This window comes from Fistularia commersonii, chromosome 7 (assembly GCF_037954325.1).
Source record: "Fistularia commersonii isolate RoL2024-O1a breed Wild chromosome 7, RoL_Fcom_v1.0, whole genome shotgun sequence".
NCBI lineage: Eukaryota > Metazoa > Chordata > Actinopteri > Syngnathiformes > Fistulariidae > Fistularia > Fistularia commersonii.
In genome coordinates this window covers 17,708,499-17,726,458 of record NC_141290.1, presented here as the reverse complement: position 1 = coordinate 17,726,458, position 17,960 = coordinate 17,708,499, and the positions used below count along the sequence as shown (strand labels likewise).

The following is a 17,960-nucleotide window of genomic DNA, read 5'->3' as shown; positions in this document are numbered from 1 at the left end:
CCGCTCACTTACAATCACTTTTCCTCATTTTATGCCTCGATTACAGACTTAGACTGTGTGTGATGGGGTGATGTATGATGGAGCAGAAGTAGAGGAGTGGAGGGTCAAAGTTAGCTGTTTTATTGCATAAAGCAAATTGCTGTACATACTCATTACGGTTTTATTGTGATAACCAAAGAAACATGGATAACTTCTACACAAAGAGAGTAGGTACATAATAAGGATTCTGTTTCACACAGGATCAATTCTTTCAAACTAGTAGCTCAGTTCAGATAGTAGAGTTCATTGTTGGACATGATGTCCTAATGTGCATGTCTGAACGCACTTTATACAATGAGATCATCCAAATTCCTTTCAAAATAAATCCATATGACAATATTCCAGACATAGACATGCTGCAAATCCATGTGCAAAACCATGTGAATTTGTTTTTTGTTTGTTCAGTTTAGATTATGAAGAATAATCAAAGTAGAGATGAAAATGCAAAGCCTCATCCTCGTCTCAATGTGTCTGATGCAATGTGCAAAGTACCTATTTCAACATGTGTTATGCAGGTGTGAAATTTCAGACTTTTTTTTCTTTTGTTTATCAGGAGTTTATGAAAATTTACGCACCCACATCTTTCATGTGCAAACTCTATTTCCCCATGTACAGTAGAATTGTCAGGGTTCACAGCTAGGCATTAGTTTTTATTCGCTCCTGCTGTTGCACCTTATAATCTGGAGCATTGATTCGAATCATGACTGACTTGGTCAGGTGTCTGACTTGGACCCTGTAGGTCAGTTGCCATTGGGAAACACAAAAACAAAGATTTCGTTGTCTTGTGTTTGTCCTCACGCAGAGAATCTAGGAAGGAACTAGGAGTCACTGAGGGGGCAATGGAAGTTTATTCCTCCGTATGTGTTCAAAGGTTCAGAAGATATCTTTTAATACATAATAGGAGTTATCAGATCTTAAACTACTGGATTAAACATTTTAATCTTGATCTAACTTTGTCAGGGTTGCAAAATGAACTGCAACATATTTTTTGTACCACATCAGCCCAGATTATGAGCTAGTTTTATTTCAGTTACAATGACATTTGGAAAGGAAATGTAACAAAAGACAACAGGAATGTGGTATTTTCGAATGAACATTATGATCTTAAAACATGACTCAACCAGAGCTAATGCATGATATCTTTGAAAATAAAGACCTGAAGTTCACACTTGCATAAAGCATTAATTTATTTTTTTGAATAAAGAAAACAGAAATAAAAAACAGTGCAAATCATATAATTTGAATTAGAATAACATCAATGTTTTCCTCCAAAAACCAAATAAGTTTTACTAGGACTGATAAAAATGTAACATTTCATATATATGATTAGAGCGCCACCTTGTGCCTTAAACATGTAGTGCAGTGCAATTCAACAAACTCAAGTCAAACTTCAGTATCACATATTTGTGACTGCCAAATATTTGTGTTATATTTGTGATTGACAATTGCCAAATACAGCAGTGGTCCTCAACCCCCGTACCAGTCCATGAATCATTTGGTATCAGTACGCAAAGAAAATCTTTCTTGGTACAAATGATATTTTTTTCATTAGACCTTCCGGATCTTATTTTGAAATACGACCCCAGCATTAAAACTACAGGCTTGTAGACCTGTCACTTGCAGGTCCTTTGCTGCTCAATGGACGGCTGGCCTGTCAGATAGGATACGGCATGGTGATTGGAGGAGGGAGCCGGGGGCGGAATTGATGTGGATGAGGAGCGGGAAGTTTGGAGAAGTGAGTGTTGGAGTGTTGTGGAGTGCAGCATCAAGCGACAATATCTGGAAGGAAAACTTTGTTGCAGACGTCTTCCCTTAAGCGTTACAGACTGTTTCAACCTTCACTTTACTGCTGCACTTAGTATTGTAATTGCCAAATATAAAGTGTACGGTAATCGTTGTATTAGGATTAATTACTGTGAACTGACTTCTCCTTTCGGCTTTTCCCTTCAGGGGTTGCCACAGCAAATCAACCCTCTCCACTCCCCGTAGCTTCACCGTTCCACCCAGGTTTCTCTCATTCACACACATATACTCTGTCTTGCTGCGACTAACCTTCATTCCTCTCCTTTCCAGTGCATACCTCCACCTCGCTAGATTTTCCTCAACCTGTTCTCTGTAAACATCGAGGTCCATGGAGATTCCTATCTAACCTCATCTAGCACCCTGTCCATCACAATTGCAAACAAGAAGGGGCTCAGAGCTGATCCCTGATGTAGTCCCACCTCCACCTAGAACTTGTCTGTTACCCCTACTGCACACCGTACCACTGTCTCACAGCTAGCATACATGTCCTGCACCAGTCTAACATACTTGTCTGCCACTCCAGATTTCCTCATACAATACCAGAGTTCCTCCTTTGGCAGCCTGTCATATGCTTTTTCTAGGTCTACAAAAAACACAATGCAGCTCCCTCTGGCCTTCTCTGTACTTCTCTATTAGCATTCTCAAAGCAAATACTGCATCTGTAGTACTCTTTCTAGGCATGAAGCCATACTGCTGTTCACAGATGCTGACTTCTGCTCCCAGTCTAGTTTCCACTACTCTTTCCCATAACTTCATTGTATGCCTCATCAACTTTATCCCACTACAGTTGCCGCAATGCTGCACATCCCCTTTATTCTTAAAAATGGGCACCATCACACTTTGTCTCCATTCTTCAGGCATCTTCTCACTCTCTAAGATCCTGTTGAATAATCTAGTCAGAAACTGTACCGCTGCCTCTCCTTGACACTTCCACATCTCCACAGGTAGAGTAAATCATCAGGACCAACTGCCTGTCAACTCTTCAATGCCTTCCTCACTTCACTTTTACCAATCTCTGCTACTTTGTGGTATGCAATAGTCACCTCTTCTACCCTTGCCTCTCTTTCATTTTTAAATTACATTTTAGTCATTTAACTTTTTTGCCTCAACCGGAAACAATTTTGAAATGAAAAATTAGAATGTCGATATGATACAACCAAATAGAATTCACTATTTAGCGTCCTATGTTTTGCTACAAATAAAGTCTCCCTGAATTCAAGTTTATCAGAAATATGATCATATTTATAAGTAAGTCCTCACCTAATGTTACATCATTTACTTTTAGGCTTTGGTTTATTTGAAAATGAATGTAGTTCAATGATAATGAAACAATAATGATCCTCATCTGCGGGTTATTAGGGTTAGCTGGTACATATAATATTAATGCATGTGTAACTTGAATAGAAAAGTGAACAGGATAAAAAAAAAATCTTTTTGGCCTATGGGGGGATGAAATAGTTTTTACTGATTTCACATGAATGATTTCATATACCTCAATCCTGATAGGCAGAAAACACCGCCAACGTCCGTCTGGAGAACCGCCACTGGTTCCATCCCATTTACTGGACAAATTGGGAGATATACGAGTCAGGGAACTCCATCCCCATGACAACAGTAAACAGGTTTGTCAGTGTGACTTACACAGGTGAAACATTAGCCAGGGCCTGAGAAAGAAGTCTTACATTCCCACAAGCACATGCACGCATGCGCACACACACACACACACACACACACACACACACACACACACACACACACACACACACACACACACACACACACACACACACACACACATAACCACACAAACGCATACTACATGCACACATATATACTTTGGCCAGGATAGATGGCACAGCCAGCAAGAACATCTGAAGGGACCAACTTTGTACATCAGGATGAAATTTGGTAAACTATTCACCTGTGTGTTATTTAAATACTATTACATAGATGTGTTTAAAATATTTGAAAGATTTGTGGTCGTGCGTAACTGGTGTGTATTAACATTTTTTAAATGTTCTTAAAACCCGCTATTGTTTTAAGAAAAAAAGCAATGTCGTAATAGAAGTTCATTTTCTGAGATAAGGTGCATCGAGTGTTGAACTGTGAACAAGTGTCATGAACTTCTTTCAATTACTTATCTAAGTTGTGAAAATACTCAAACTTCTAAAATACTAATCACAAAGGAAAAGAACATTTTTTACTCAAATAATTCCATAATACCGAAATCTCTGATTTGCATTTCTCTTTTTACCTTAAATGAGCAGCATGTGGTCTTCACCAAGATTATTACTTCATCAGGTTTTCTAATTGTTATGTATCTGTAAAATTCCAACACAAAAAATGTGCCGCAATGGTTTATGGGAAGATAATGTTTGGGCTTTTTGTAAGAAATCAGTTACTGCAGCAGCCAAAAAAAATGTGTGTGTGTGTGTGTGTGTGTGTCTGTGTGTCTGTGTGTGTGTGTATGTGTGTGTGTGTGTGTGTGTGTGTGTGTGTGTGTGTGTGTGTGTCACGCACTTGCACAGGAAGGCACACATAAATGCTGAGAAAGATGCAGCGGATGCTTGGCCCAACAAGTGGGGTTTCCTTACTGAGACCTACAAAGATGTATGGACACACACACACACACAGACATATACACACACACACACACACAATCAAATATATCCAAATACACAGACACTTATAGCAAATTTGAGACTGTGATTGCTGACTTGCTCTTTATTTTTTTGGTTTAGTATGAAGCAGAGGCAACAATGAAGAAGCACAAGAAAGAAGAGGCCTCAACGCCTTTAGATGCACACATACAAGTATGATCTATCTATCTATCTATCTATCTATCTATCTATCTATCTATCTATCTATCTATCTATCTATCTATCTATCTATCAGGTTGGCCCTTCACCTCCGGTTCCTCGGACGTCTCAGGGAGTGATAGGATGGCGCTCAGCTCATTCTCATCTGCAGCTTGAGAAGTTTGGCACAGTTCATCATGGGAGGCGCACTTTTCTGAAGGAGCTCGATTGGCCCCTAGATGCCTGTAGCTGACTTGACATCCCCATCCTACCACCACCCCCAACTCACGTTGAACTTTGTCAACAATAAAAAAGGCATCAAAGTAACATGCAGTGATAGAAATCTTGATTACTTAATGGAGCAAGATTTATTTAATTGGAAATGGCAGTTATAAAGCTCTGTAATTAAATTTGATTAACAGTTTCAGTTATTGTCTGGCTTCAGAATGAACCTCATTTAATAAAAAAATTGGGGAAATTGAATCCACAGAAATCTGCAGCTTCATCGTCTTGCAACTGTTTGCGGAACTTCCCTTGGTGACGTCGATTTTCCTATCGAGGGGTCACGACGTAAAAAAACGTAATGACATCACGAGAACTTTAAGTGGCAAACCGGAAGAGGACGAAAAACAACAACAGACCTGAGTCGCAGGGTTGGCGTCTCGGTAATCGTTGCTGGACTGGAAGGGTTAAGAACAGTTTAGCGTTTTGGTACCACAAACCTTCGCCGGTTAGTGTAAGATTTTCGACACGGTTCATAGTTTACACTTGATTTGAAAACATGTCATTTTTTGGGAAGTTATTTGGCAGCAGTGGGAAGGGTGGCAAAGCGCCGACAGCTCAAGAGGCTATCCAGAAACTCCGGGAGACCGAGGAGATGTTAGGCAAAAAGCAAGATTTTTTAGAGAAGAAAATCGAACATGAGCTAATTCTGGCGAAGAAACACGGCACGAAAAACAAACGAGGTAAGGAGAAAACGCGCTGGCTGATTTTGCTGGAGTGCGGCGAGTGGGCTAGCTTGCCCGCAAGCTAACGGGACAGGAACGGGGAAGTTGGCACTTGTCAAGCGACTCAACGACGTTGTTGTCTCCATGTTTGTACCGGTTTTATTAAAAGAAACGCGGAAGGGGAGGCGCTGAATGCCCGTCATATGTTGACCTATAGACAAGAACTAACAAATAACGCGACGTGATTTTGAGAAACGTGCTGCGTATACTGCTTTTCGAGACAACAGACTCGTCGCCTTTCTTTACGTCAGCGGGCCTTTTGTTTATTCAAAAACACGTCGTTTACCTTCCCAATTCTCGACGGACGATTCGTCATATACAACAAAAGTTGATTACATTTTCTCAATTTGTTTATCTAAGCTTGTTTAGTAATGTAATTTCTAAAAAAAACAGAAGCATTTCACAAGTAAATATTCAATACATTGAGCATATAAAACATAGATATGTGTGTTAATAACAATGTCGTTTGACGCAATAAAACAGTTTTTCTCCAAAGCCGGACTCTTAATGTAAATAGTGTTTGTTTTGATACACGTTTAACTTTTTGCGGGTTGTAGTTTTCAGCTTAGAATTATATTCAGACGCAGTAACAATATTAGGGTCGGAGCATTTTTGTCCAGACGAGTGCAAATTAGTTCACTAAGGCTTCAGGAAGTGCTTCATGTGACAAAACTATTCAGTATTTGTTATCACAGGTCAGTTGCATACTTTTTTCCGTTTTTGGTCCTCAAGATGAAATTGATTAAATTAGTGCTTATTTTTTTCATAATGATCAGTGGAACATATTGTTGCGTTTTAGTCAGGGAAACCCCCCGGGTGAAGGTAAGACATCTGTTTAATGAGCAAAAGCTGTTGTTAGACACAGACAGGCCACACATACCTTCAATACAACTAACTGACTGTTCTCCTCCACTCCAGGTAAAAAAAAACAGAATTCACTGCATCCCAAACCACAACCACATAATTCTAAGTAACCCTAAAATCACACAGAAAACAAGCATCAACATAAACCCCAACATTCCTGACTGACTACACTATTTATGAAAGTGTCAATTGTTCCTGATTTCAAGGTCACTCTAATTCATTTTAAGATAAGTTCTTTTTAACTGATGTGAGGCTTGTGCTTAACAATCTGATCCACTCAAATGTTTAAGCACACATTTCTTTGATCGCAGTTGTGATTGCTTGTGATTGGAGATATGCAATGCAACAATTACAGCCATTACACAAAGCACCGAATATGACAACCAGCAAACTCACACAACACTTGGGAAGAAACTAGACTTTCAGCATACTATAGCTGCTATTATCCAACAGTGAATTCCCTCGTGTATGACAATGGGTGATAAAGCACACCCACATAGCCAAAACCTAACTACTTTAGCATTGTCCAAATTATATTTTTGTTATGATTAAAAAAGTTGTATTATTGTTAATGTATTATTTTATGAAAAATGTATATTTGGGTATGTAAAGTAGAATTAGTAGAATATTTGAAATAAATTAATTACATTCTAACTGAGCTAATGTTTCATTAACATTATGCTTTAATCTCCTCAAAATGTAGTGACTTAAAATAATGTCTACGGCTTTTTAGAGCCTCTTAAGAGATTTATAAGTAGGTATTTTTGTTATCTTAATATTATATTTTTCTGCTATAAAATAAAAATGAATGAAAATAAAAGTGTTTGTCCCTTGTAGTACATCAAAATACACTCTTAACAAAATACAAAGATATCCCTTCCACTTTCTCATTGCACAAAAATGATAAATATGTTCTTAAAGTCAATAAAAATGATGTAGAAATCCTAAAGGCTCATGGAATCATAGTGCAATAAAGAGATCCAAGTAGGACGAATCTCATTGACCTTGTGAAATTGAAGCAAATTACCTGAGTGCTTTGTTGCAAACAGACAATTGGATAATATTGTGATGCTGGCTAACAATGTTAAGGGGACAGAAAAAATGTCTGAGTGGCGACAAAACAGAGATGACTCAGCTGTCTTTTTGGGGACATGGATATGCTCATGAATGTGAATGCCGTGTTTTATACATTTAATCTGTGGTATCTATTTCTACAGGAATATGCCAAGAAGATTTGTATTCATTTCGATCTTTATTTGACATGTGATGTTACCTTTTCTGCCAGTCAAATTGAGTCATACTTAAAGACATGTGCCAACTATTTTGAAAAATTGCCCGTGTTTGGAACAATTTCTTCAATGAGATGAAAAGGCGGATGCTCTTCATTTTTTTCTCAGTACTGACTTGCTAGCTTGATGGTAGTCAATTACACACATTCAAGTATGTAGTCAATTAAACACATACAACCACAAAAGTAGTTCTGAACGTCTTTTTGAGAATGATGATTTTCTGTTACATTATTTCGGTTAAAATGTGTTGATGTGAACAGATGTGAACAAAAGAGCATTTAGACATTGAGAAATGTGTACTTGATGACTTTTAACAGAGGAAGTCTGTCCATAAAGTAGATTGTATGTAAAGTAGACCATAAAGTAGACCACCAGGGGGTGTCCCTGTCCTCTTGTTTCTCAACAGGCATCATGGGAAATAGGTAGATTTATGAAAACCTTGTGACAACTTGCCATCTTGCTACAAGCAACTTTTTGTCAGTTTTCAACGATTTTAAATCTGGAAAAAAATAAATATTGGATATACAATAGAATATTTTCATGTTGTTAGCCGAGAGAATGTGAGTGTGCTTAAGCCACATTCTTAGGAGAACAAAATATTGCCTAAAACTCTCTCTTCTCATAAACCCAACTCTAAAATGAATATTTAACCCACACCAAAAGAGCTGTCCTACAAATCACTTTTGTCACATTCTACTTGTATGACTCAGTAGGTTTTTTTATTCACATCCAAATAGCTCTAGAAAAGTTGGGTTTCCCCGTGGATGTCATTTTGAGTCTTGAGATTCAGCTTTCCAATCCCCAAAAAGCACAGATCCCTTTGTCCTTTGCTTGTATTCAGACTTTGGAAAAACAAACCTACTGTACTGTTGTCACCCAAACTCCATATTCCAATCTATTTTTCTACTCTGTTTTTTTTGCCTGACAGTTGCTTACTCTTCTCTGAACACATTTCTTCCAAGAATCTATATTTAGTAATTCAGTCACAGCCCTTTCATTGAGCTGTCATACCTGAAAAGCCTTTTATCACCAACCAAGTAGCCCAGGGTCATTAACATCCAGTAAAACTGGAGTAAAACTGGATGTTAGCAACAGAAATCTCTAAAGCCACAACTTGGAAGAATGAACCAGGACAATCAGCAATATTATTTTTTCTAATCACGACACCAGGGCGCCACGGTGGCGCAGTGGTTAGCGCGTCGGCGTCACAGCATGACGGTTGAGTCCAAGGGACCTTTCTATGTAGAGTTGAGCTCTCTGCATGTTCTGTCTGTGTGGGTTACCTCCCACAGTCCAAAAATATGCAGGTTAATTGGGAAAAAATTGGGAAAAAATGCCCAGAGTGAATGTTTTTTTGTCTATATATGTAGCCCTTCGATTGACTGCTGATCAGTCCAGCGTGTGCCCGCTGACAGCTGGGATAGACTCCAGCATCCCCCGCGACCTTCGTGCAGGATAAGCGGAGGAAGATGATCAAGATACAGCCATCAACAGATTTGAGACATGGCCCACCCCCTAACTCTCTATCTAGTTTGAGTGCACACCCAGTTGTTGGAAACAGTGACACCTGCTGGTGTTATTCATCCTCCCTGTGGTTTGGAGTTTGGAATATGATGAAGAAGCTATGTTCAGATTTAGTCAGAATCTAGTGGTGTAGAGAGTAGAGTTGGTTAGAGGTTACACTGTTTCTCAGTCAGTCTGACTCACAGTCAGTCTAACCTAATTACTCCTGAGGTAAACAGCAGAGATCTGTCTCTGTTTTTGAGAGACCTTGTAGGGCTGCAAAACTAAAACATGCCTGCTGGCAGAGATTTAGCTCATACAGTATTTTATCAGATTAAAAAGTCCTTTTTCATCAGGGCTGAACATTGCAATTAAATTAAACCTGTAGGCAGTAGAGCACAGCTCTTCTCCCTGCTGTAGCCAAGAGGTTTCGGTTCACCCCTACTTTCCTACCTTCTACTCCAGGCTGCTTCTCTGGTGGCAAAAGTCCAGGGTATTACTTTGCCGTTTTGGTAGAGCAATACATGCTTTTAACAGTACAGTAAATGATCTAATGATCTAGTTTTGTAAAACTATGGGTATACCTGATGAAAAGAAATTGTATACTGTGTCCGGACATCTGTTTCTGATGCTGAGCAATATCTCAGCATCTGTTCATATATCAGGAATCACATGTCAGATTTTTGGCAATTAGCTAATTTATCAGTTATATTCTTAATAGCATGTGAGGAGTGTTTTTAGTTTGCAATAGCCTGCTTTATATCTTAACGTTTTAAAAGAAATATTAAAGTAACACCGGTCTTACCTGTTGAAAAAAGGCAATCTTAATATCAGGTGTTTCATTTCCTCAAGCAAATTTCTTATGTCACTGCCTGACAAGATGAGATAAATAGCTTTGGTTGGATTTCAGTGTGAGAGGAACAATTTCCAGTCTCTTGGTTTTTTTGTGGGGACAAATGTAAATCCACCATAGCAAATTTTGTTCTCTCTCTCTTTCCAGCGGCCTTTCAAGCCCTGAAGAGGAAAAAGCGTTATGAGAAGCAGCTGGGTCAGATTGATGGGACCTTGTCCACCATTGAGTTCCAGAGGGAGGCGCTAGAGAACGCCAACACTAACACAGAAGTGCTCAAGAACATGGGCTTTGCTTCCAAGGCGCTGAAGAGCGCACACTTGGACATGTAAGAAGCCACTTTACATATCCAGTGTTTTTAAATGTGATATTGAAAGTATTCCTGCTTTATTATCCATCAGGAGTGTTTCACAGTTGAAACTAATATTCTGTTGTCTCCTAGAAATAACTTAATCTTCAAGAACTAAGCAGATGTATTTCAAGGAAACTACAATGGCTTTACAGAGCAATAAAAGAGAACAGGAGGTAGATGCCAAAAAACTGCAGTGTCCTCAGTTTGGCAATGAAAATAAAAATCCTAAGAAACATATGGTCAGCTATTAGAACTCAGCATCAGAAATCAAGCAGTCATGATTTTGACCATCAACATTAAAAGACTTGAAAATCATAGTTGGGTTGTGTTAAGGCTCTCTGAGAGATAAAGAATAAAGAAGCAGGAGATGACATTAAAATTGTGTTTTAAAACTGATTATGGACACACCAATCTCTTTTTGTACTACTGGCTCTTGAACTACCTGTCTGGTTGAAATCGTAACAGCTCATCTGTGCTCTCTGTCCTCCGGTTTCACAGGGACATCGACAAAGTGGACGACCTAATGGCAGAAATCAACGAGCAACAGGAAATCGCTCAGGAAATCTCGGATGCCGTTTCTAGACCAATTGGTTTTGGAGAAGAGTATGATGATGTAGGGATCCAGTTCAATATCCTGAGTGTTACCATGCCTTACTAAGGCCCCTCTTGTGCTATCCTATGATAATGTTATTGTACCCTAGTTTTGATCTTGGTTTTAGTTTACGCAATTTTTTTTTGACATTTCGGTGCAGCAGGATGCGTTATAAGCAGAGACGCTTGTTTTCTAAAAAAAAATTCATCCATCCATCAAGTCAGAAATATTTTGTGCAAAACACCCCCCAGCTTGTCATTATCGTCCACAGAGATGGTTTTTGAAGCTTGACATTTGTTTTGTGTTGTCAGCTCACAATCGTCAGATCGGTAAATTCCCCAAGCCCTTTTTCGCAGATTTAATTTTTGTTTTCATTTGATGCCCAGATATGCACTGATACAAATTTATGTTGGATATTCTTTTTGTAAGTGGAAAAAGTATTCAACCAAAATGTAAAGACGTGCTTCAGGCTATTTCGGCTAGATATTACTTAACAAAAAGGTTACATGAACAAACTGAATGTAGATGTTCTCTTTAACTTTGTGTTACCCTGACTCTTTGTTACATACAATTCTATCTTGTATGATAGAATTGCAGACAAGCTGCCGCTCTGGTCAAAATTTGCATGTCATGCACTGATGATGATGAAGAATAATAAGTTATGAGCCTATCAATATAAGGCTATTATTACATTATTGATTTATTTTTTTTCACCCCCAAATTCCCTCGTCTGTTCATTAAATTGTGTGTTGTTTGCGTGTGTGTTCAGGATGACCTCATGGCAGAGCTGGAGGAGCTGGAACAAGAGGATCTGGACAAGCAGCTTCTTGGCGTCGAAGGCGATGTTCCTCTGCCCTCCGTACCTTCGACTTCACTGCCAGCTAATCCAAGTATGACCCTGATAACAATACTTAAACGAGTTCTCTTTACTTTTCAAGAACAATTTACTTTAGAGATTGAGGTTTTTTTTTTTCTTTTCAATAAACTGTCAATTTGAGGCACATTTGTCATGCCGGTGTACATGAGACTATTAAATAGACTGAAATAACCAACTGTAAAAAACATCACTGGGACATCAGAAAGATACCAAATGAACTCCGGAAAGCTGACATACTGAAATGTCTGTTTGATAGAGGATTGATGTTCAAGAATAAAAACAGACAACATCTCCCATTTTTTTTTAAGGCAAGAAAGTGGAAGAGGATGACCTGGACGACGTAGCAGGATTGGAGGCCTGGGCATCAAACTAAGACAGGTGTCCCTCTTCTGTCTGTCTCTCCCCTTCTGGACCGACCCCCGGCCACTTGAGGAGAGACAGGGACTCTGGGTTCTACAGCTGGCCACTCTGACGTCAAGCAGACTTTTACCAAACCCTTCAAGTATGCACTTGGGCACATGCTCACTGATTTTAAAAGACCCCCACCCAGGTCACAGTTAGAATGTCTTACACTCCAGACGTGCAAAAAAAAAAAGAAGAGGCAAGTATTAAAAGTAATCCCTTAAGTGAGGTCTTTTTCATCATCCTTGACAGTGCGCAGGTGCATATTGAGGGTAGGGGGAAATGCAGAGGAAGAAAATCATGTTTTGGACAAGAATGGAGATTGGCAGAAGGGGATGGGGTTGGGACAGATATAGTGATCCAGCAAATTCCCCTACTATCCTTGTTGCACAGTGCACAAATGACCAGCCATCTTTGCCACATCCTGACACTGGCAAAATTAAAAGCTGATGTAGAAAATCATGGAATTTTCTCAATGAATGACAGTGATGAGGCAGGGATGCTGTGAAGTGGTAGTTAATAAGCTCCCTGGTCATAACTATATAGAGTACGGGAATGCACTTTGAGCTAACATCCAGGCGGATATGATCTACTTTTTTTTGCAGTAGCATGAAATATCACTTAATTAGCAAATGCATCAGATCATCGAAACAACTTAACTTTATCAAGTGAACTTCATTTGTTAGTAAGTCATTTTGCGGCTTGGAGACAAGACAAAGATACAACCCATTAAACTGGATTAAAGACATGATTGTCCGCTCTGCCTTTCAGCCGGAGCAGTTATCATATTGTCTAAACCACCAGCATGCCTTACCCCTTTTTTAAGCAGAAGTACTAACTTTTATTTTGTTAATTATTACAACTTTACAAAACATGCGCATACAAAAATGCAACCATCGAAAGCACATCATTGTAGAATCATTGATTTTGTTGAGAGTTTTATTTTGTAGAGTTGAAAAAAGTGAAAGATATTGATCAGCCTCATGACATGGTCACAACTATGCCCTTTTAGGACACAAAAGTACTCTAAGACAAGTGAGGGCAGAGTGATACTTTACAGCTTCTGTCTAAATCTAACTCAAGAGTTTTTCATGGCTGCGTATTTGTAAAGGTTGCCAAAAGGGGAAAATAGAACCGCCTTGACTCAAATGCTTCTGCACAGCCGGAATGGTGAAAGTAGATGTTTATAAATTTGAAATTTCCTTTTGCCATATGGGGAGGATCAAAAAAAATGTTGCCTTCCAGGAAATAAATATGGACAGAAGATAAACCAAGTTCAGATATTACCATGGTTACAATAATTTGACTCTTGGTGGTTCCTCAGTGTGGCTCTGAAGGACCTGTCTGTACTGTATGTTCCTCTGTTAATACAGCAACATCAAGTATCATCAAACTATTTATCAGGGATATTATTAATTATGAGAGATAAAGATAAATAATGTTACTGTCTAAAATCAGACAACAGATGGAATTTCTGAATTAAAAATGGTTACGTTTCCCATCCTTTGCCTCATGTCATGATAAATAAGGATGACAATTAGTACATCATTTTTATTATGTAATTATATTGAATTGCATGTAAAATAATAGGAAAATGCCATATGTGACTCTGAAATTAGTCACCTTGAAAACATACAGAGAAAATGCCAAAAATGACCTAAAATGCAATTAATTGAAAAGAAAACAACTCTCCCTCTGGGGTGTCTCAGAAATAGCTTTTTGCAACTTTCCAGATATTCAAAAATCATCAAAAATTGACCTCTAAACCAGTTAATAGTATACATTTTCCATGTGATCCAGCTCTAATATCCGGTGTTGGCCAACGTTTCATGTGATTGTGTGTCATTTCTTTACTTCGCGACAAGTGACCTCATGAAATATTGAGATGGCAAGCTGAGGTTTTTTCTCTTTTGTTTTCTTTTCTTCTCTTTTTTTGCCCTTTGTGGCTAGAGCTTCTCTTGCCTCCTACTCAGCATTATGCACAGCAGGACTGGGGTTGATCTGGAATCAAGCAACCCAAGACTTCTGTTTGTATGGATTACAATATAAAATCATATGGAACAATAATGTACTATGAAACTAGTGCAGTATTGTCCACAGGTTCGATCCCAGTCCTGATATTTACAGAAAGGAGGAAATAAAACTCTTGAAAACACACATATGCCATTAAATTTTATGTACTTTTCTCCTATTTACCTCAAATATAACTGGTGTTCTGTCTGGCTGTCAGGACGTGCAGCTCATCTCTGCTGCACGACCAGGAGGGACATGAGATTGCTGCCATTTTGCTCTGTGACTGTTGTGGATGTTGATTCATGATCTGTATCTGAATAAAGTTTGGATATTAGTCATGCGTCCGTGCATCTTAATCTCAAAATTAGAAGGAAGTTACTTTGGATAAGGGTTTTTAGTATTGTGCTTGGCTCTGTAGGCTCCTTGTTGTTCTCACGGTAACAAAATTAAACCAATTATATCCCTTTCAGCTGGTCCCCTCAGGGTTTGCCATAGCCGATCAAACCCTTTCTCTATTGAACCCTATTTACTGCATCTTGTCTTATGCCTCTAACTTTCACGTCCTCTTTCACTCCATCCATAAATCTTCTAGTGTCTTGAGTAATCTGTGGCAAAAAAGTGAGACTTAGTCACTTGGACACAAAGTCAGCTGGGGAATTCAAGTCACTGCAAAAATTGAGCTGTCCCTGAGGAATGTACAGCGGTATCTCAAACATTTGTTTTGCAAGTTCTAAAAACAAGATACTCTTAAGCTTAAAGATCAAACAAAGACATCCAGAAATGACTGAAAGGCATTTAAAAAAATGGAAAATGGTGAAACCTCAGTTCAGTCGCTAACCAAGTGGATGGTTGAAAACAGTCATTGATAAACTGATTCACAGTTTCAGGTCATGCATGAGGATAATAATATCTGGAGTGTGCTTTAAAAAAAACTAGCTCTGATGAGAAAAATTTCTGTGTGTGTGTGTGTGTGTGTGCATTCTATTTTCATCTCTAATCAATTATGACATTTTGATGATTTTCGTTTTGACCAAACACCACATCAGTGTTTCAATTTTCACATCTTGTTTTCTTTTACTGCTTTCTACACACAAGATAAAGTGCACTGACCTGGTGGATCTGGAGCCTGGGGGAACACTAAGCGGGCATTTCCTGCTTTCTAGTTCCCGTCTGCCGTTATTAAACGAATCACTGCAGACTCAAAAGAACACCCTAGATTTTTACACAGAAGTGGCTTGTTTTCCACCATCTTTCCAGTAGGAAATGGCAATAAATGTCCTTATTCTGTGCTCCTTAATGTCCTTATTCTGTGCTCACCTCTTATGAGCACCAAACGGTGAATTATCATCAAGAAATTAAACACGTAGTAAAACAACTCCGGGGCACTCTTATATAACCATCTGTTTTTTGTTTTTTCAAAGGAGTTTGGCTGGTTAAACCTGATTTCCATTAAGAAAATAAGCAAATCAATTAATTTTAAAAAGGGTTTACTTGTTATCTTGGGTTTGACAAAGCATCAATTTTGATGTTGTTGATTCAGCATTCTTTTTATCTGTTTATTTATCTTAATGTACCTACTGGCCTCATAGAAGGCTGTCAGGAAAAAAAAGTTTGAGGTATCAATATTTGTTGGAAATTTGTTGAAATTAATGTTATGTTATCATGTCAGAACTTGGCCAATGCATGATCACAACATTCTAGAAGTGTTTTTGATGTTGCTCTTCTACAGAAAGTAAGCTTGCAAAGTCCATGGAATTCCTCATATTATGCAAAGCTAAACAGGTGGAGGAGCTCCCTACTCAGCTAAGTCATCTTTACTGGTTGATTTTACATACATGTTGTTATTTGACAGCTTGAAAAGCTGGTGTGTCATGCTATTCCACACCACTGATCTACATATTTACACAAGTCAAGTCAAGTAGGGTGACAAAATGTCCTCTTCTGCCTTTAAATCTATTCAAGTCCTGTCCAGTGCATTACAGAGGAGGGGCTGCCATTGTTTTTCACAATATTTTTTATTTCTTATGGGCTACTGTTTTATTATTTGGATAATTGAATTTCGTATTTATTTTATTTTTTATTTTTCTGGAAGGGCTCAAAAAAGGACTTGTTTTGTGAAAAAACATTATTTTTGTCATTATGTAATTCCAGGGGTTTTGATTTTAAGTTCAATTTATTTTCTTTTGTCGGTAGTTGAAGAAAGATAAAATAATAACTCAAACCACTTCTCAGATTCCTGACTCTTGGTTACAAGAGACATCATTTTGTTTGTTTGTTTTGTTGTTTGCTAAATTCTCTATCCATACAGAGGAATAATTTTAATCTATTTAAGTTATGAGCCATAATATAGTAAACTATCATTTAAGTACCTTGTGGCAGAGCCATGTGTCCTCTTTTGTGGAAATCAAAATACTGTGACCCTAAGTGAAGTCTGTATTGACGCTTGTGCTGTGTCCCGAGTTAATAACTTCTGTGAACTTTACCCTCTTGGCTGTTGAAGATTTAAACCTAAATGGTAACCACTGCCATCTGCTAAATGCCTGAATATAGTTTACAGTGAGAGAGCAGTTTTTTGTTTAATTCACTTGATTCTGCTCAAATGAAAAACAACCTTTTTATCCCATGTTGTCATACATTATTTGTTGCCCCTCTTTGAAGTGTTTTCAGTTTTAAAAAATCCCCTTGATTTCAGTGCTGGGAATTGACAAGAATACATTAAAGGGGAAAACATAAATATACTCAGTTTGCCTGATAGGGTGAGCAACTTAAAATGAAAAAGTCAGCTCGCCGTTGTTGTTAACAGAACACAAAATGCCTCCTGCCGCACAAGTAGAAATAAAGTCCCCCAGGTTGTCGGAAATCAAATTCCACTTTTAAAGGAGTCTTAATTAATGTTTTTAAAATTGTGACTGTGACTGGTCATTCCCTTGGTTTAATTTTCCAGCTAAGCCAAACGGCTAATTTGGCAATGCCAGACAAAAACAAATAGGGTTTAGCTGTTATTGCTGTCATTTGCTATTTGTTGAATCGGTTGTAATGAAGCAGTCACCAAAATTCTCACTGTGTGAATACCTGTAGATGTTTATGTTTTGAATCTGAAAAAAAGGAACTTTGTGAAAAGTGGGTACTGGTTTGTCAGTTGTAAGAGGCTCAGGAGGAATTTATACTTAGACTGATGAGACACACCATGTGTCAGTCTGTTCCTGGATACCCTATCACCCTTCTAAATTAGCAGTCCTATAGTGTTTCTAAGTGTAAAAATACTATGAATTCTTAAGGCATCAGTCAGATTGTGGTTCAAGTTTCATAAAAAAAGAACCACAGAAATGTTGTGGAGAAAAAATAAATAAATAATGTAAGGAAAGGGGGTTCAAATTTGCTCATAGTTAAAGGGGTGCGAAGGCAGGGACAAACAAGTTTTTTTTTTAAATCTGATTGTTTTATTTTCACTGATCAAATGAATCTAAAAGTATTATGCCTTTGGCTTAAATATTTAAAAAAAAAAAGTTGGGCTTTCTTGAATTTAGGAATGGGCTTGTTTTTTCCTAATATCCTCAAATCTTTAAAATGT

The 17,960-nt window shown here is 38.2% G+C and overlaps 2 protein-coding genes across 2 annotated transcripts; both read left to right on the top strand.

The window, feature by feature from the left end:
• Window positions 1-3,691: 3,691 nt before the first annotated feature.
• Window positions 3,692-4,949, top strand: LOC147232959 (ciliary microtubule inner protein 1-like). The gene is made up of 4 exons (XM_086148878.1): window positions 3,692-3,750; window positions 4,371-4,452; window positions 4,584-4,655; window positions 4,738-4,949. The coding sequence occupies exons 1-4, from the start codon at window positions 3,692-3,694 to the stop codon at window positions 4,891-4,893; spliced, it is 369 nt and encodes a 122-aa protein (XP_086005004.1). The 3' UTR covers window positions 4,894-4,949.
• A 305-nt stretch (window positions 4,950-5,254) lies between these two features.
• On the top strand, window positions 5,255-14,723 carry chmp4ba (charged multivesicular body protein 4Ba). Its single transcript, XM_086150145.1, has 5 exons — window positions 5,255-5,605; window positions 10,304-10,481; window positions 11,004-11,118; window positions 11,867-11,987; window positions 12,283-14,723. Exons 1-5 carry the CDS (start codon window positions 5,422-5,424, stop codon window positions 12,345-12,347), a joined length of 663 nt encoding a protein of 220 aa, XP_086006271.1. The 5' UTR covers window positions 5,255-5,421; the 3' UTR covers window positions 12,348-14,723.
• The last annotated feature ends 3,237 nt before the right edge of the window (window positions 14,724-17,960 follow it).

What these genes read in the sequence shown, in the direction of transcription:
- LOC147232959 (XM_086148878.1), top strand. Translation starts at nt 3,692, where the DNA reads ATGGCACAGCCAGCAAGAACATCTGAAGGGACCAACTTTGTACATCAG. An exon ending in TTACTGAGACCTACAAAGAT is followed by an intron (nt 4,453 to 4,583) that starts GTATGGACACAC and finishes TTTTTGGTTTAG; the next exon opens with TATGAAGCAGAGGCAACAAT. An exon ending in CTTTAGATGCACACATACAA is followed by an intron (nt 4,656 to 4,737) that starts GTATGATCTATC and finishes TCTATCTATCAG; the next exon opens with GTTGGCCCTTCACCTCCGGT.
- chmp4ba (XM_086150145.1), top strand. Translation starts at nt 5,422, where the DNA reads ATGTCATTTTTTGGGAAGTTATTTGGCAGCAGTGGGAAGGGTGGCAAA. An exon ending in CGGCACGAAAAACAAACGAG is followed by an intron (nt 5,606 to 10,303) that starts GTAAGGAGAAAA and finishes CTCTCTTTCCAG; the next exon opens with CGGCCTTTCAAGCCCTGAAG. An exon ending in AAGAGCGCACACTTGGACAT is followed by an intron (nt 10,482 to 11,003) that starts GTAAGAAGCCAC and finishes CCGGTTTCACAG; the next exon opens with GGACATCGACAAAGTGGACG.